General features: G+C 50.3%; 2 protein-coding genes across 2 annotated transcripts; both read right to left on the reverse strand.

Annotated features, from left to right (window-relative positions):
* Positions 1-2,420: 2,420 nt before the first annotated feature.
* LOC306956286 (uncharacterized protein) lies at positions 2,421-2,681 on the reverse strand (the record flags this gene model as incomplete). Its single annotated transcript, XM_079547649.1, has 1 exon — positions 2,421-2,681. The coding sequence occupies one exon, from the start codon at positions 2,679-2,681 to the stop codon at positions 2,421-2,423; it is 261 nt and encodes an 86-aa protein (XP_079403775.1).
* Positions 2,682-10,631: 7,950 nt separating this feature from the next.
* Positions 10,632-12,731, reverse strand: LOC306956289 (uncharacterized protein; the record flags this gene model as incomplete). Its single annotated transcript, XM_079547652.1, has 2 exons — positions 10,632-11,551; positions 12,098-12,731. 2 exons carry the CDS (start codon positions 12,729-12,731, stop codon positions 10,632-10,634), a joined length of 1,554 nt encoding a protein of 517 aa, XP_079403778.1.
* Positions 12,732-19,878: the final 7,147 nt, after the last annotated feature.

Raw genomic sequence — 19,878 nt, forward strand, 5'->3', positions numbered from 1 at the left:
TGAATCACCGCCATCCCTTGGACTGCCCTATTTGTGCCTGGTATCACAATGTACACCACAGATCTATAAATACTTCTCTCCAAAGTTTTATTTACCTCTCAGTTGGCGGATGCCTTTAGGAATACGCGGTCATGCACAGGAGTAAATCTGTTGTCACATTAAAGAGAGGTAAAAATAAAGCAGGTGAGTCAGATGTTGGGAAGGAAAAGCAGCAGACGAAAGGCTGTGGGCAGGGGATGGCAAAGCCCCAATTCTCCAGCAGTGCCTCACACTGACGTCTCCATAAAATCTCCTCTCCCAGCCTATTCCCTGCAGTTTGACTCCACCTGTCCCCCCATACCCGTGCTGTAGGCAAAGATATGTGATTGGACTGATGGTTTATAATGACTTATTTATAGACTCCAGCTCTGTTTACTCCCTTCATACAGATCTGGCTCTGTCTAAATCAAGCACCTTGTTTACTGTAAACAGTGCAGGTGGGAGAGACCTTCTGTGGAATACTCCTTGTTTTCTCCCTGATAAATCACACCAAATAACATCATTCAAAAGGTGCTATCACATAGACAAGGACAAAGCAGGACTGAAAGAAGTCCCAGTTTACTGTAGGAAGGCTCTGAAAGAAGTCACAGTTCACTGTAGGAAGGCTCTCAGTATGGGTTTACACCTGCTTATCTCAAAGGGTAGCAGAGACAAAAGCGACAGAAAGAGATGTGCTCTGGGAGCACTCCAGGCCTCTTCCATTTCTGGTGGTTTCTTTAGGTTCATTTCCTGGCCCATTTCTTGTCCCCTCCTCTGCTGCTGACTGGGCTGAGCCATTCCCAGGGAATGCTCTTGGCACTGAGTTGTGATGGCGTTGTGATGACAGGAGGAAAGTGAGCACGGTTTCTCGCCGGATTGGCACAATCCACTTTCCTTCTCAGCTTCCCTTGTCAGCACTGTGAGCTGAGATAATAGAACCCCAGCTCAGGTGAGATTTGCTGTCTCCACTCCCCACCTCCTCCTCCATCCACTGTCACAACACAGCGGGCACGGCACGTACGTGAGAACTTGGACTGCTTTAAAAGCATGAAGATAGGAGATTTTATCTCCCCTTCCCTCAAATGCCTTCAGTCGGGCTCAGGCCCGACTCAGAGCCTCCGTCTGCTTTGGTTTCATCCTCCCAGGATGGGTTCGGCACCTGGGTGGCCATGAGACAGGTGCAGATTGTGGCACCATGCAACATCCCCCAGTTCTGTGCTGCACGTCTCTGACCCCTTCACCTGCGATCCTCAATGGGAACGATGCCCTCATCGCTTTAATTAACAGTAATAATAAAACAAGTGCTAATAATAAGCTTCTAGTTTCTTTCAAAGGCTCAGTGCTAAGCCTTCGTTAATTAAATACCTGGCACATTACACAGTGCACAGCTCTCAGCCCACGGAGGCATGAATTTTGGCAGCCTCTGCACTGTTGGATGCTGAAGAAGAACCTGAGGATGAGCACGGCACAATGGGAAATACAGCTCACCATTTGAAATTCCTGTTTTCCTACCCCTTCTAGGAAAGTTCAGCCCTTTTCTGGATTCTGCTGAGAAAATTCAAGGTGTTTTTTTTTCCTTTTTTTTCCCCTCAGCCTATGTGATGCTCAGTCATGAGTCTGCAGTTCACAATGGGAGTCAGTGGTGAGTGCACAGCCTGATTTATACCCAAGGGGCTTTTTGCAACAGCCGATATTTCATCTAGGCAATACGAGACCTTGTTGGCATTTTCAGAGATAGAGTGAGCTTGTGGAAATAATCTATTTAACCCCATATTATTGACATAGAATAGATCAGAAGGAAGATTAAATAGAACCTCTGCTTATGCCCACTTGTTCATGGTCACCAGTGAGTTCCAGGCTTCCTAGATGGAGCCACGTAAGGAAAATTCCGTATTGCAAATCCAAGGCATTTTTTTTTTAGCTCTTTCAAAATGTGCCAAGACTCTGAGCCCCAGGGCCAGGCATTGCACAGGTTGGCTTTAACCTTCAACCCAGACAGTTTTGCCCAGCCTGGCATTTGGATTTGTCTGGCAAATGCACAAGGGTGGGGACGGAAGCCTTGATGCATTGCTGCAATGGGAAGAGGGAAGCAGTCTGCAATGTGGAAGGCAGCTTTCATTCACAAAGCTGGGCTTGGAGATGATGCTAAAGGTGGTAAATGGTGGACACACAACGAGGACACCAGCACGTTTTGTGAGCTTTACATTTTAATATCACGTCTTTGCTACTGGATACAGAAGCAGGAAAATAACGGATACAAATGCAAGAGGGCAAATCACATTTCTGATGTGCCAATGCCACGTAACAGCATCAGGAGAGGCGATATGTGCTGGAGAGAAGGGGCAGGAGCTGCCCCTGCTTAGGGATGCGCCCTGCAGAGGTGAGGGATGAGCATAACCCCTTCACTTCTGCTGCTGCGTGGGCCACTGCACCGGCTGCTTGATCTGCTGCTGTTGCTGCTGGCATGGAACGGGAGCCACGGGGCCCTGAGCGGGCACAGTGACCACGGGACCCTGAGGCTGCAGGACCACCACGGGCGTCACGTCCTGCACGGCGCTCACTTCGTGGCAGGTGACCTCCTCAGAGCCATGGCAGGAGGAGCCCCCGCTGTGGCAGGAGGAGCTCTCAGAGCTGTGGCAGCCTCTGTCAGCACGGGAGCACATCTTTGGTCAGAGCAGGAGCACTGGGAAGGAGAAGAGCCTTGTGTTGAGATGCACGCACCTTTCCATGCTCTGCTTTGCATTCGGATTTCCTCCGTGTGTTTCCGCACCCAGCAGGATCGACTCCTCTACCCATCCTGCTTCCTCACTTTGGGGCTTTGCTTCCACATCACCACCCCACTCAGTGCCCCCGCTGTCACCCTGATCTTCATGTCATTCAAGCTTCACATTCCTGCTCTCCCTGGGTGCACCTCACAGGCACTCGTGCAGGATGTGCTGCAATAATCCATGCCACGGAGGAGTGGATGCGCTGCCTGCTGTCAATTTATATTGCAGCAGCACTTGGATAAAGGAGCCTCAAAATGGGGTTCCCCGGCACAGGTGGTCAATTTACAGCCAGGACTGATGGTATTGGAGACACAGCAGAATACGTTTTCAAAGCCAGCTGCTCAAAATGAAGGAACTCCTGTGCCTCCCTCCCTCCTTGTGCCATCTTCACTCACTGTGTGCCCTGCAGACCCTCAGCTCATGGCTGCCTAATGCACCAGGGCACTCTATGCACACATTTGACCCCCTGGGAGAGAGCAAGCCCCTGGGGCTGAGGTTGCAAGAAGGCAGGAAGCACATAGGCTCTGCTCACAGAGCTGGAGGCTCTCAGGGCTGCTCCTGCCCCTCTGAGATTAGATCTGCCTTCTCTGTTGTTTCCTGGACTTCTTCAGGGAGAGCTTAATACTTACAACCCACAAACATTTACATTTTCTAAAGCGTCTTACTGAAGGAATCAGGCTCATTAATGCGATTAAAGCCCCATCTCTCATTCATTCCCACATCCCCTGCTTTACTCCTTCTATTTCCAGCCCATCCTTTGATAACTAGAAACCTGAAGCAACTCTGTCCTGGCAACAAATTCTGCTTCTTAGCAGAGGCAGATAGAGAGCTGTGATGGAGCAGAATTGCTTCTGCCCGCGAAACAGAGTCTCCATAATCTCAGCACCTGCAGAAGGAGCCATTCCTATAAGAGCACAGCACAGCTTCATTCTGCACATTTCCCTGGCAATGCAATGTTGGCCACGCAGCAAACACTCACCTTGTCTGGAAAGGTTGCGCAGAGGGAACGGATCCGAGTGAATGAGCTCCTCTCCCATTTGGGAACTTTTATACGGTTCCTCGCTCTCGTCCTGAAAACCCCTGGGGAAAATGACCAACGTATTTACAAAACAGCCCCACCTTAATTACCCACACCTTCAAAAGCTTATTCAACCCGGTTCCTTTGATTGACTTGTCATACGGTAGATTGTCTTCCTTGTGTTACACAGCTTTAATTGCCACCCTGCCCCACGCGGGTTGTAATGCACGAAGAGTGAAAACCGTGTGGGTGGCTTGGCTGTCTCACTGTCATGCCAGGATGAGTTTTCTATTGCAAAACGGATGGCAAAGGTGGCAGATTTTGGGTTTCTGCCTTGCTGAAACCTCTCACCCAAAGCCTGAGGAGGAGGAGAGGTGACGGTGCAGGGTGGGGGTCTTCCTCCAGTGCCAGAAATGAGGCACTCTGTTAGAAAGTCCTCACCACACATCCCCTATGAGCATCCTCCAGGTGCTCTCATCCATCAGACATCTGGAGCTGCCAGCCAGCGGTGTGGCTCTGCAGTACCACTCTTGTCCCCCTCTGTCTGCATGCATCATTTCCTACAGCAATCAAAGGAGGATAATGAAGCGGGGGCATTGGGCATACTGAGAGCTGCAAAGTGCCTTGGCAAAGCCAGGGAAGAGGCTGACTGCTTCAGGAAGCCTTGGCTTAAATCTGTGAATAATGCCTGCATGCAGCATGGTTCTTCTACTCATCTTCCTTCCATTTGTGCCTGATTTTTACAGACATTCACTGGTATTGACGCAGTGACCACTAATATTCATTGCCTATGTTTTTTTCCTGGCCAACGCTGGCAAGCACCGAACAGAATTGCTCTTTTAAAATATCTGTTTTTATACTTCTTGATTTTTTCCCCTGACATCTTTGCCTGCAGTGGCCGTTGTCCGTGATGGGAAACGCGCACCAACAGCCGCTGATTGAGCAAACCCCAGGTGTGAGCAAGCCGTGAGCAAGGCGCTGAGGTCAGGGCCTGCCACCCAGCTCACCCCACTCTTCCCCGGTGCTCTGGGTGCAAAGCAGCGGCTGTTGCAACCCTGGCTGCTCACCAGGCCCTGCAATCCCCATGTGCAACCACAGCTTTGCATTTCACCACCACTTACTCAGCTCCTGGCCCAGGGCTGAGCTGCAGCAGCTCCTTTTCCTGACCATGCTGTGCTGTTACAGCAGCATTCAGTGCTTTTACTTGTTTTGCATCTCAGCTCCCTCTGCAATCATGAGGTTTTGGTGGTCTGAGATTGATGGAACCTCAGGATTAGCTCCCACTCGCTATCTCCAAAGCCATTCCTTTAGTTTCTATCCAGAGGCATTGGGTGGGACTTTTATCCAGCAGCCAGACTCCTGTTGATGGTTCATCTTGCCTACTTACAAACAGAAGCATAGTGACTACGGCGTTTGCAAGCAGCAACACGCGTGGGGATGCTATCGCAGAGCTGCAGCCATGAGAAGTGAATGATTCCTCTGTGCATGAATGGTGAGCAGAAGGAAATATGCAGGTGTGAGAGAGTGCACCAGCTGCACAGCTTTGCATCTCTCCAGATGTGGAGGGAGAAGCCCCATTTGCTGGAGTGCAAAGAACAGCAGAAGGACACAGCCCTGGCAACACAGATACAAGAGCATCCTCCTCTGCTGGGTTCGTTTAGCATGAAGTTCCAGCTCATTTATCACCTAAGCTTGTGCAGTACTTTTTGAGAGGAGCCTCAGTGAACCAGACAAGTGGGGCAGGGAATTAGAAGTGGACTTTTCAAGTGTTTTTTCCTTTTTTTTTTTTTTTTTTTTGAGGTGTGTGAGATTTTGGAGTGGTTTTAGGCCAGTTTGTTGAATAGATGTCTGTGGATGCTGTGGACTTTATTAGGTTTTGGAAGTTGTTGGAGCTTTCTGAGTGCTCCGCTCCCTCTGACCCCAGCGGACGAAGCAGGGAGAATAAGAGGAACCAATAATGAAGTGTTGGATTTGAGAAATACGAGTAGATGCCAATAAATGATAACGCTGTCTAATTTTAGAATGGAACTTATTATGGCAGGTGACAAAATCTTGAGTAACGCTCCCGGCACCGCAGCTCTCCATCTTACAACACTTGGCTGTGTGCAGGCGCCCATTGTGACACTGAGCATGGGGTTGGGAGCTGCAGTGTTGTAGGAAAAATAGAATCATTTAATCACAGGATGGCCTGGGTTGAAAAGGACCACAGTGACCATCAGTTCCAATCCCCTGCTGTGTGCAGGGTCACAAACCAGCAGACCAGGCTGCCCAGAGCCACATCCAGCCTGGCTCTGAATGCCTGCAGGGATGGGGCATCCACAACCTCCTTGAGCAACCTGTTCCAGTGCTTCAATACCCTCTGTGTGAAAAACTTCCTCCTAATATCCAACCTAAACCTCCCCTGTCTCCGTTGAAGACTTCCCCCTTGTCCTATCACTATCCACTCCCGTAAGCAGCCGTTCCCCCTCCTGTTTATACACTCCATTCCAGTATTGGAAGGAACATCGGGGGAAGTTTTATGGGTGTTCGTGGAGCTGGAAGAGCCAGAATCCTCCCAGGTGGTTGAAAACAGAAATGGCAAAACATATTTTACAGTGGAGCTGTGTGTCCTTTTCTCTCCCTTTAAGCAGGCGCAGAGCTATGGGTGCTTTTTGTTCCATTACTAATGTTTGTAGAGAGCCATCCTGGAGCTCTAAATATTTGGCCAACACCATCACTGGTACTTGAGCACCTCTGCTCTGAACTGTCAGCTCAGCACGGAGGAGCCATCCTCTCCCTCCTCCTAAATTAGGGCCTGATCCTATCGCACAGTGCCACGAAGCAGGTTGCTGCGAGCAACAAAACCAGCTCGCTGGAGTTGCCTCACACTGTTGGTGCAAGCACATGTCTACGTGCTCAGCTTGCGCCATCTCCTGCAATCTGCCGGATGGGGGCCGGCCATGAAATCGGTCCCAGTAAACAGAGCTGCATTCTCAAGGTCACGTAGTAAATAATAATCATGGGGAAATCACCTGGGCATTCTGCAGCTCTGCTCGTAGGGGCCAGGCTATGTGCAGTTCTGAAGGGCCCCACTGGGAATGTGGGAGCAGCACAATGGGCTCTGATGTCTGCCAGAGCCAGGAAGCAGCTTTTCCTGCTGTTGTAAACAGTGTATCTTAATTGTGTTAAAATCAACGTGATATTTAATTAATTTAGTTGTAAAGTACATATCGTTTCAATAGGAAAATCAGTCTTCTGTAGCCCATCTTGAAGTGATCTCTTTGGGTGTCTTGTACATATGCCAAATGAAGGAGGGAAGAATGAAGCAAATAATCCTGATGCTGATGTTCCTATAGAGCGTGAGGCTTGATTTCCCAACCCAAAAGAAAAATGAGAAGAAGGAAGGAATCTTTTCCCAACCTATGAGAAAAAGGAGAGGGTGGAAGGGATTTTTTCCTCTCACTGAAGCACAGATGCCCTTCCCGATGCTGGAAGAACAGCCTGATGGGAGGAATGCAGAGCTCCTGGTCCATGGCAGAAGTCGCAGCGTGGCACATCTGGAGCACAGAGTGAGATCTGCAGGGTCCTTCATTTCTTCTGGCTGGGGGGCCACTGGCAGCTCTGTTTGATCTGTTGGGGCTCAATGTCGGGAATGACCACGGGGCACTTCTGCTGCGTGACCTGTGCCATCCCAGCACCTCCAGAGCTGAGCTCTCTCCCGGTGCCATAGCCTGATGCTCCACCATACATCCCCTGTCCAGCACTTGTGCTTACAGCCTTTTGCCTCTGCGATGCATCGTACCCATAGCCAGAACCTCTCCCAACACCCAATTTCCCACCGTAGCATCCCGATCCTCCGCCACCTGCTGAACCACTCACCGTACCCCATCCCGTGTCCTCAGTGCCATATCCCACTGCCCCCCGGGGGCTGTAGGTTGGGACTGTCCCTCCTGTTGTGCTCCATCCACATGGCCCCTCACTATCACCCCCAGATATTACAACAACCCCATCGCTGCTGGGCGTGCACCCCGCTGTGATGCTATAGGGGAAGGATGTGGGTGCAGCTCCCCGGCTGTAGATGATGGAGCCCTCTCCGCTGCAGAAGATGGAGCCACGTCCCTGCAGGCTCGAAGTGCCCCCGTAGTGTGAGGAGATGCCATTGCTGTAACCCCTGTTCCGGCGGGAGCATCTCCCTCGGAAAAATTGAAAGATCTGAAAGAGGAAAAAGAAAACAACACCCGTTATTTCTTCATTTTTACACCATGGCAGTGTCCCATGGCATCGCTCTGCTCTTCTTCAAATAGGTGAACATTTACTGGGACATTTTCTGTTTCCTATCTCTAGGCTGCATTTCCGGAGAATCAAAAGCTGAACTAATTGAACACCTCGGAACTGCTGCAGTTTCGCCCTCTCAATCCTCAGGCTGAGCTGTAAAGATAGCACGGATTATCCCTGATTCTGCTTTTAAAGTGTTGCAAAAGCGGTGTATCAGGATTTCCAAGCAAGGCGACATTGCTGGCTGCATTGTTGTATCCACTGCATTCCCAATGGGCTTTAGATAAGCGGCACAGCCGTGAGAGGTGCGTAACCACCATGAAGGACAACACAGACTTGTCATTAAATCATATCAAAGAGATGTCCCGCACCTTATAAACATGTTGAAAGCATTGATGGCTCTGCCGGTCCCAATGTGCCGAGCCCACCACAGCGTTATCTGGGTGTTCAGCCTGCTTGTGGCTCCCAGTGGTCCGATTTCACCTCTCCCCCAGCAGCAAAATGGGAGTGCAATAATGGATGCACCATAGCTAGAAGCACCAGAACGGTGCTAAGGATGCTCAGGCAGTGGCGTACTGTTGCAGATACACCCCAAGATCCCAAATGAAGCCATCCAACTCCCATGAATATGCCATCGTAAAGCTGCAGAAAAAGCAGACTTACCCTCCTCAGCCATCGGAAACACATTTAGAAGGTTAAAGTTGACTGAATGAAGAGCTTTAAGACACGGGAACTTTTATAAGGTGTTCAGCATAGATGGGAAGTGAGACACGCATAGGAATGGCAAGGATTTATTTACCAATCAAACACTGATCTCAATGTTTGCTTTGACTCATGACAACTGATCAATATCTCCCCGTTGTCCTGCATGAGGCAGTAATTGCTACTCCTGCTTAATAACCCCATTTTTCTGCCTAATTACTTTATTCCTGCCCTCCTGCCCCGAACAAGGACCGCTGCGAGGCAGATCTGCTGGGGGAGGGTGGGAGTGTGGGTGTAAGAGATGCTAAGCATGAGGATTGGTGCATGCAGGACAGAGGGTGGCAGTGAGTGGAGAAGGGGCAGAAAGATGTGGTTCAGCAGCATGACACCATTTGCAACACAGGCGTCACTGCAAGGGCAGATGGGGTCAGCAGGTACCCAGGATGGAGAGGATGCAGCCCAGGGCTACACACAGCACCTGATCTCTCCACCCTTTCACTGATGGCTCCAGAGAGACATTTGCCTTTGAATCAGAGTAAAGCAGCCAGCTTGGGTGATTTGTGAGGATGTGACAGGGAAAGGTTAAGGATCCTGGAGATAACTGCAGTTGTTTAAATGACCAAACATCTAAACCCACTGTGGCAGGATTATTCCTGGCATGTAGGAGTCATCCACCAGCTGCCTTCCTTCTGTATCTACCTGTGCTGTGCCCTTGGGAAGACCCAGGATCTGATGGGATGTGCTGGGGATATGCAGTGGCTGTGCTGGTCCCACTGCCTTGCATGGTGTCCACACAAAGTCTCCGTGCTCAGCTCAGCTCGTGGTGCTGGACCAGATCTGTTCAACTCTGAGCAGTTTCCCCAGAGGGGCAGGGAGTCCCAGCTTTGGCAATAGGCCACATTTACCGGACAGTGAGCAGCACAAAGAGGTGGTGCTGCTGCCCTCAGCATTTCATTTCAAAGCAGGTTTCCAAACACGGACAAGGAGGAATTAAGGCCTGGAGGCATGGTGTGTCATGCTTTCACAGCCTAAGGGCTGTGCTGCTGGCTTTATTTCCTTCTGCTGGCCCAGGGATCATTCATCTAATGCAGTGTGGGAGGCTTTCTTCCAGGCAGAGCTGTTCTAAGTTTTGCAAAGCTGGGTGGGAAGGTGTACCACAAGGACATGGACATTGGTATGGCATTGGGCCACTCTGGGCAGCAATAACTGCTAATTTGGACTTCCACTGCTTCAGGTTGGAACCCAACAGCCTCAGCTGCACCATCCAAAGCTCTGTGTTGCTCCACAGGCATAAACATTGGGTGCTGCTGCCCCAGAGGAATCAAAGCCATGAGCTGGGGTGACAGTGAAAGGGAAGCATTAATGCAGGAGTCAAGCGGACAATGGAAGCTGTGGGTGTTTGATGCTTTAGGACATGTTGTTGATCTACTCTGGAGCCCAGAGGAAAAGAAAGGTGCAACAGCCTCCTGGACTCTATGGTGCATTGGCTTTAGAGCTGTGACAATGCAATGCTGAACTTCTCAATGGAGGACTCAATTAACTTACCAGATATATTTCCTACTACCAAGATAATGAGATGCTGTGTGAGAAAGCAAGAAAAAGTAAACTCAAAAATAAGTCTACTTTGCGATGTCATGATTTTTATTAGGTACTATACATGCTTATTGAAAATACAGCAGAATTTGAGCAAAGAATTCACAAAAACAGCATGGGGCAGAAGTGTGTTAAGCCTGGAGTTCATGGCATAGCAATGGAGCATCAAGGGTTGAGAAGAGGACATGTGGTGGGGAAGAAGACAAACATGGGAAATGGGACAAGGTAGCAGAAAAAGGCAGGGCTGTTATTGCTGAGTGCTGGGCTGCCGGGGGCGTTCACTTCTGCTGGCCGGGGAAGTAGCAGGCCTGCTTGGTCTGGTGGCTCTCGATGTGAGGAATGACAATGGGGCATTTCTGCTGTGAGGACTGGCCGTACCCACCACTGCCTCCTCCAGAGCCGATGATGATGGTGTGGCCTGAGGAACCGCCACTGCCCCCACCGGAACTCCCACCACAGCATCCAGAAGCTCCTCCACTGCTGCCACCTCCTGAAATTACGATCTTGCCTCCGGAAGATCCACCGCTGCTGGATCCTCCACCACAGCATCCCGATGAACCTCCTCCTCCACCTCCAGAGCTGATGATGATCTTCTGGCCTGAACCCCCACTGCCGTAGCTGGAAGAGCCATAGCCGGAAGAGCCACCACCGCAGCATCCAGAGGATCCACCACTGCTTCCACCACCAATGATGCTCTTGGATCCCGAGTAACCACCACTGCTGTATCCTCCTCCCGTGCCATAGCCTGAGGAGCCTCCACTGCACCAGCCAGAGGATCCCCCACTGCTTCCACCTCCTGAAATTATGATCTTGCCACCTGAAGACCCACCGCTGCTGGATCCTCCACCACAGCATCCAGAGGATCCACCACTGCTCCCACCTCCTCCAATGATGCTCTTGGATCCCGAGTAACCGCCACTGCTGTATCCTCCTCCCGTGCCATAGCCTGAGGAGCCTCCACTGCACCAGCCAGAGGATCCCCCACTGCTTCCACCTCCTGAAATTATGATCTTGCCACCTGAAGACCCACCGCTGCTGGATCCTCCACCACAGCATCCAGAGGATCCACCACTGCTCCCACCTCCTCCAATGATACTCTTGGATCCCGAGTAACCGCCACTGCTGTATCCTCCTCCCGTGCCATAGCTTGAGGAGCCCCCACTGCAGCAGCCAGAGGATCCCCCACTGCTCCCACCTCCTGAAATTATAATCTTGCCATCTGAAGACCCTCCACTTTTGGATCCCCCACCACCGTAGCATCCAGAGGATCCACCACTGCTCCCTCCGCCTCCAATGATACTCTTGGATCCCGAGTAACCGCCACTGCTGTATCCTCCTCCCGTGCCATAGCCTGAGGATCCTCCACTGCAGCATCCAGAGGATCCTCCACTGCTCCCTCCGCCTCCAATAATACTCTTGGATCCTGAGTAACCACCACTGCTGTATCCTCCTCCTGTGCCATAGCCTGAGGAGCCTCCACTGCTGCCACCTCCTGAAATTATGATCTTGCCACCTGAAGACCCACCACTGCTGGATCCTCCACCACAGCATCCAGAGGATCCACCACTGCTCCCACCTCCTCCAATGATACTCTTGGATCCTGAGTAACCACCACTGCTGTATCCTCCTCCCACACCATAGCCTGAGGATCCTCCACTGCAGCAGCCAGAGGATCCCCCACTGCTCCCACCTCCTGAAATTATGATCTTGCCACCTGAAGACCCACCACTGCTGGACCCTCCACCACAGCATCCAGAGGATCCACCACTGCTCCCACCTCCTCCAATGATACTCTTGGATCCTGAGTAACCACCACTGCTGTATCCTCCTCCCACACCATAGCCTGAGGATCCTCCACTGCAGCAGCCAGAGGATCCCCCACTGCTCCCACCTCCTGAAATTATTATCTTGCCACTTGAAGACCCACCACTGCTGGACCCTCCACCACAGCATCCAGAGGATCCACCACTGCTTCCACCTCCTCCAATGATACTCTTGGATCCCGAGTAACCACCACTGCTGTATCCTCCTCCCGTGCCATAGCCTGAGGATCCTCCACCACAGCATCCAGAGGATCCACCACTGCTTCCACCTCCTGAAATTATGATCTTGCCACCAGAAGACCCACCGCTGCTGGATCCTCCACCACAGCATCCAGAGGAACCTCCTCCTCCTCCTCCTCCTCCTGAGCTAATGATGATCTTCTGGCCTGATCCCCCACTGCCACCACTGTATCCTCCTCCTGTGCTGTATCCTGAGGAGCTCCCGCAGCAGGAGGAGCCCTGTGCCTGGTAGCTGGAGGAGCTGCCCCCACTGCAGCATCCCCCAGACTGGGAGGATGACTCGTGGCAGCCTCCGGAGCTCTGTCGGGAACACATCTCTGAGCAGCGGTCCTGCAGGAAATCACATATTTGTTACTGATAAAAAGACACTACTATCAAAATGATCTCAGCCAATACGGCTATTGTTCCACTGAAAGGATAGTTCCCAGAATTCACTGAATTTCCTTACAGATAATTGTCTTCCATTTATTCCAACCACATATAATGCCTTTACTATCAAGACTGCACAAGACTACTGAAGACAGTCAACATAATCTCCTGAATTTAGAGTCTTTTATTCCATAAATGTTCCCTCTGGATCTCAGTCCTTATGATTTCCAGTATCACATAGTGATCCTTCTTCAGCTAATATCCACGAGACATTTACATTTACCAAAACAACACCCCTAAGCTTCAAGCCACCACCCATCTGGTGTGCTCCACCAAGGCATGTCTGTTTTGCAAGCACAAAAATCAGAAGAATTGCTCCCATATGCAGAAATGGACTTACCCTTCTCGGTTCTGATGACACGTTCAACGGCGCAATGCTGAGTGAGTGATGCGCTACGGAACCAAGCAACTTTTATACTGCCTCTAGTTTTGCTAAGTGGGTTGTGAGGCATCCAGAGGAATGATGATGGGTTTATTTATGAACAGATTGTGCTCCTTCAGGCCAGTTGTCCTCTTGACTCATCGAATCAGATCAATGCTTTTCCCTTGCATCACTTCCTAGGCTACTCAAAGTCTGGGTGCGGATCTCATGTGAGCTCTGCTCCCGTGCTTGTGTTTGAAGGTAGGAGCTGCGGGGCTCCAGTGCCCTGCACGTGAGCTAGGGGATGCTGCTGGGATGGTGTGAGGACTTGTGTTTATTATTCATTACAATCACAGAATCACAGAATCATTGAATCATTGAAACATTGAATCATTCAATCATTGAATCATTGAACCATTATGGTTGCAAAAGACCATTAGGATCAACAACTTGAACCATCAACTCATCACTGCAATGGAGATATCTGGAAGAAAGGATAGAGCTGCAGTAGTTGGGAGTGCTGTTGCTGGGGTGGCAGAGGGGAGTAGGAGATGCCCACATGCTTGGACACCTCACCGTGCCAATCTAGCATGGATCATTTTTTTGCATGTCCCGCTATGGACAGTACAGAGGTCAGGTAGGATTTACGCTGCCTCTTGGAATTAGGGGTGATACTTGCTCCAGCATAGAACCAAGTGCTGGAGGTAAAGGGTAGAGGCCCCAGCCACTGGCCAGTGCTGGATCCATCCCTGCATGCTGCTTGGTGCAGCTTGGCAGGGTCCTTGTGTCCCATTTGGTGCTTGGTGATTCCCTGGGCACTGTCCTGGCTGGATCGCCTGGATGTGATGGGCTTGGGATGCATCCACAGCCATCAATTGCAAGGGGTTGAGTTGCGTGGGGGAGGCCACACCACTGCAACAGGGCTGAAACTGGAAGCAGCAGCACGGGTACCTCTTCATTCCCACCCAGTGGGTCTATCAGTTCCCCCAGAATTTCTCTCTCTTTGGTATTTACTCTCAAAGACTACTTTTCTTTTAAAAATTAGTTAGCCAGCCTGTTTGAAGCAGTAATAAAATGGAGAGTGGAGCGGCCAAGGTTGTCTGCCAGAAGAATTAAATATTACTGTTTATTTTACATTCCGCATTGCAACTGTTAATTGACAGAACGTACCACATCAAAGGAATCACTTCCCATAGGGAAACTCCCTCTGAAGACTCATACCTGAAGCAGTGTTTTATCCCTGTGTGAGTGAGGAGCTCCCCAGTTATTCCAGGCTTGGCATCTCAGCACTGGAAGGGGCTGTCTGATGTCCTGTCCCTGATGCTGGATGCTCTAGGAGCTCAGAGCTGGAGCCAAGGTTTAACAGACCTCGTGTCTCTTAGTGCAGCCATGAGCAGCAAGAACTCCTTCATCATTCAAGGGGCTCAGCCTCACACTTGTGAAGGTACCCTGTAATTCTCTGAACTAAAGTGTTAAGAGCTTTCGCATTTTCCCTCTCATATCTACCCCTTCCTTGGACATCGTGTGGTACCTAGATGAAGGAGACTTTTTCCAGTGTTCAACTTTGGGGTACTATATCTGATAGGCAAAAGTCAGGATCGTGTGTAGCAACTGATATTTAATGATGACCTAAAATATTTAGGGAATCCTACCTCTCTTCTACAGTGGGTTTGCAATGCATTTGTGCTCTGGAGTTTTTTATTAAAACAGCATAACCTCAGAAAGAAAACTTTGTGAGTGAAATAATGAAAATATGTGGTGTAAACAGAACGCAAGCACTCAGACACTGAAGTTCTCTAGAGCTGCAGTTTTATTGCCTTGTGCAAACACTAGAAAATTGAGGCAGAAAATAGACATATGATGTAACCTCACATGCGGCTGCAAGTTGGTGATACACACCACTGGAGGTTCTGGTTGGCTGGAGAGCTGAAGAGAAAAATTCCAAGGAAGAGGAGAAAGGAAATCATGCAAGTATTCTTTCATTTACCAGAGTAAGAAATGAAATAATGTTTGCATCCTGGGCTTTCCTGTTACAAGATTCTCTTCTAAAGCTGCTACTTGTGTTTAGTCTGTGGTGGCCAGGAGATAGGCTGAGTCTGCTGTTGTATGGATATGCCTCCAGAGCCAGATGAACCACCTCCACCAGAGCCTCCTCCAATAACGCAGATGGATCCTTGGCCCTGATGACCAGAACCACCCCCACCTCCTCCACCACCTCCTCCAATGCTGATGGGACCTTGGCCCTGGTAGCCGGAACCACCTCCTCCTCCACCTCCACCTCCAATGCAGATGGGTCCTTGGCTCTGGTGTCCAGAACCTCCTCCACCTCCTCCTCCTCCTCCTCCTCCAATCCAGATGGGACCCTGGCTTTGGTGACTAGAACCACCTCCACCCCCACCTCCAATGCAGATGGGTCCCTGGCTTTGGTGGCCAGAACCACCTCCACCTCCTCCTCCTCCACCTCCACCAATGCAGATGGGTCCTTGGCCCTGGTAGCCAGAACCACCTCCACCACCTCCACCTCCACTAATACAGATGGGTCCTTGGCCCTGGTGGCTGGAACCACCACCTCCACCTCCTCCTCCTCCTATGCTGCCACCTCCAATGCATATGGGACCTTGGCTTTGGTGACCAGAACCACCTCCACCTCCTCCTCCACCACCTCCACCAATCCAGATGGGTCCCTGGCTTTGGTGGCCAGAACCACCTCCTCCTCCTCCTCCTCCACCTCCTCCAATGCAGATGGGTCCCTGGCTTTGGTAGCCAGAACCACCTCCACTTCCTTTTCCTCCACCTCCTCCTCCTCCTCCTCCTCCTCCTCCTCCTCCACCTCCACCAATGCAGATGGGTCCCTGGCTTTGGTAGCCAGAACCACCTCCACTTCCTTTTCCTCCACCTCCTCCTCCTCCTCCTCCTCCTCCTCCACCTCCACCAATGCAGATGGGTCCCTGGCTTTGGTGGCCAGAACCACCTCCACCTCCTTTTCCTCCACCTCCTCCTCCACCTCCACCAATACAGATGGGACCCTGGCTTTGGTGGCTAGAACTACCTCCTCCTCCACCTCCTCCAATGCAGATGGGTCCTTGGCTCTGGTGGCCAGAACCACCTCCCCCTCCTCCTCCTCCTCCACCTCCTCCAATGCAGATGGGTCCTTGGCCTTGATGGCTGGAACCACCACCTCCTCCTCCTCCTCCACCTCCTCCAATGCAGATGGGTCCTTGACCTTGATGGCTGGAACCACCTCCACCTCCTCCTCCACCTCCTCCAATGCAGATGGGTCCTTGACCTTGATGGCTGGAACCACCTCCACCTCCTCCTCCACCTCCTCCAATAATGCAGATGGGTATTTTGCTCTGGTGTCCAGAACCACCTCCTCCTCCTCCTCCACCACCGCCACCACCTCCGCCAATGCAGATGGGTCCTTGGCTCTGGTGGCCAGAGCCACCACCTCCTCCTCCACCTCCACCAATGCAGATGGGTCCTTGGCTCTGGTGGCTGGAACCACCTTCACCACCACCGCTGCCACCGCCTCCTCCAGTAATGCAGATAGGTTCTTGTCCCTGGTAGCCTCCTCCTCCTCCTCCTCCTCCTCCTCCTCCTCCAAAGGAGGATGATGATATGTGGGTCTGGTAGATAACACCACCACCACCACCGCTGCTGCTGCTTCCTCCACCATGGCAGGATGATCCTTGGCTCTGATATCCTACAGATCCTCCACCTCCACTACTGTGGCAGGATCCTCCTCCACCACCCCCATGGCATGAGCCTCCTCCACCGCCTCCGCCATGGCATCCACCGGACTGCTCAGAAATCCCTTGGCCTTCGCCCTTCTGCTGGTGGGAACCCATCGTCACAGGAGCCGAGAGCCCTGCAAGTGAAAGAAAAATGAGCATTAGAAAATGCAGAAGAAGAAAAGCTTGCACTACTATGGCATTACTGCCTCTTCCTTCCATCCCCCTCTTCCCCATGTGGGCTGATATGAGGCAATGCAAAAGGGTATTGTCAACCTGAGGAACTTACAGCTCCAAAACAATTACCAAGAAGACTCTGAGAAGTTTCCAAATCATTCCATATCCCTTGATTTGGTTTTTCAGAGGACCTTCTCTATCCATTCATAACTGTTTTTTTTTCTTTCCTACATATATATTTTTCTAGGACGGGTGCGACTGTAGCCGTTCCTTAACAGTTACTCCTTTAAGGAAGTTACCAGGGTGGCATTCTGTTGGAAGAGGTACACAAGGCTGTGGTACACCAGAATTACCCTTATCCAAATGTGGTTTGGGAATTTTGACAGGGCTGTAATGCTCAGGGATAGGCATTCATATTTCATGTCATGCAGGAAACAACGGGTCATCATTTGCACAACAGTAACTCCATGGCACTTTGAAATTCTTCAATCTTGGTTTCAAAAGGACATGGTGACTGTTTTGCTTCCTCCTAAAAATTAGAAGCCATGGGAACAGGGAATTCAAAAGATGACAACAGTGCAAAACAAGCAGACCCTCCAAAGATGATTCTATTTTCTGTCCCAGCTCTCCATCTTTTCCATACGATTAAGTAGCGACTCATTAGAAAAACAAATAATCAAATGAGTGTAAATAAGGAGAAATTTTTTATTCATGAGACCCCAAAGCCATTTTTACTCCCACCTCTCCCAGCTGAACATTCCAAAGCTAATCAGAAAATGAGTTTCCATCAGTAGCATGAGGCGCCTTACCGTGTCCCACAGCACGAACGAGCTGAAGGAAATCCAATGGAGTGAGGAAACCTGATGTGCTTCAGTTTTTATACTCTTCCAAGGAAACAGTGATTGATTTATTTATCCACCAAACCCAATCACAACTACCCATTTACTGGGCATAATTTTGATTGATATCTCCCTTCCGCCACCTCTTTTGTTTTCAGCTATGTCAAAGTCACTGCGTGGCTCCGCCTACTCTAAGTAGAGTGAAGAAACTGAGAAAAGTGGATGGGCTTATGGATTTCCAGAAAAAAGAAAAGGGATTTATTTTCACATTCACCCTCCACACGGGTCCAACATTTCCAGAATGGGAAACGTGAGGGGGAAAAAAAGAGGAACTTTACTCTTTATAGGCATAGGTGATGTATTTCTCATTTGAGAACGTGTTTCTGAACACTCAGACTTGACTCTACTGTGTTATTATTTTGTGTTGCAAGTGGAAGCTTGATTGGAGCATATTAACAACCCACGGTATAGTGTCAGCGTTGCATACTGTCTCCAGTCCCATGAGCCTGAGCTCAAAACAAGCCGGAGGATGAAGTGATGGAAACCCAGGGGGCTCCAGGTGCTCTGTAGCTTAGAAAATATTGACCTCCAGAGTAACAGAGGGAAAAAAGGCCCAACAGCCAAAGGAGCGGTGAAGTGGTCATTATGTAGACTCATCTTTTGCCATGCTGTCTTGCTGAGAGCTTGGCACGAGAGCAGAGCATGGTCACTTGTTTTCCCTTGGGGGATGGATTGTTAAAACTTCATTGGTACTTCCCAGTGTTTTTCCCTAGCTAGTGCCTGGGGTTGTTAGCAAGACATGGCCAGCTTACACAGTTTTAGTGCTAAGGAGAGTCTGAGAGCCATTTCACTACTATGATAACTGGTGGTTATATTCACAATGGCAAAGAGATGCTGTGGGCAGTGATTCTTCTGCTGGGTGACCATGACAGAAGAGGAGCAGCTTTGAAATGAGGCATGACTGTATTGGGTGTTCTATATTCAGTGTGCATATTTACTTATCACTTTATTGAAAACTCTTGGGAGCGTATGAGAATAGGGAACGCTCTTCTTGCAAGGAGAGCATCATTTTTTTGTAGGTTCCTCTGCCAAACTGGAGTGATTACAAAGAGCAGCAGCATACCTCCAACAAAACCCTGCAGCTCCAGTCAAGCACTGGAAGGATCTTTCTCTCAGAGTTGGCTGGGGCAGCTGTGTCTTGCTTTGTTGTTTCAGAGCCCTGTCTCCATGGAGAGATACATGCCACCATCATCTTGAGGTGCCTTCCTGCTTGCTGCCTCCTTGCATTCCCTGCCCTGGAGCTCGAGGTCTCAGCCATACCTCATCTTCATGCTTGGCAACAGTACCCATCATCCTCAATGGCACACCGGCCTCACAGCCACCATCCCAGGAGGCAATGCCAGTGGTGATAAAGGACCCCCTCTGCAGCACATGGGCTCTGTTAAAGGGTCTCTACAGGAAACCTTTTGGAAGACTGTCAGCTAGCCTGAGTTTTCACTTACTTGGACAAATGCAACGTGAAGGAGACACAATAGCAGTGATACCAAAGCCCTTTAGTGGCATGGACCAGGGAGGGAAGTAGGGCAGGGAAGATAGATGTCAAGGGATGCACTGTTTGTCTGCAAACCAAATTAAGGGCCGTGGTTGTACTCTGTATTTAGCATATCTGGAACGGCGTGTTTATCTCCGCTGAGATAAAGGACAGTCAGGAAGCAGTAGTAAGAGGTTTAGCATGTTCTGACACAAATAGAGGAGTCCTGGGATGTAGAGACGTGTCCTGGGGAGCAGGGCATAACACAGCTTGGCTTGGTTGCTCTAGATGAGGCTTGTTGGCTTGGTGGGGTGGGTGAAGGCAACACAGAGGTGCTGACACACTGCCAGTTTGTTACAGGAGCTATTGCCAGCAGTAAAACATGAGTATTCCC

The sequence above is a fragment of the Tetrao urogallus genome (genome assembly GCF_951394365.1).
Source record: "Tetrao urogallus genome assembly, chromosome: 28".
Lineage (NCBI taxonomy): Eukaryota > Metazoa > Chordata > Aves > Galliformes > Phasianidae > Tetrao > Tetrao urogallus.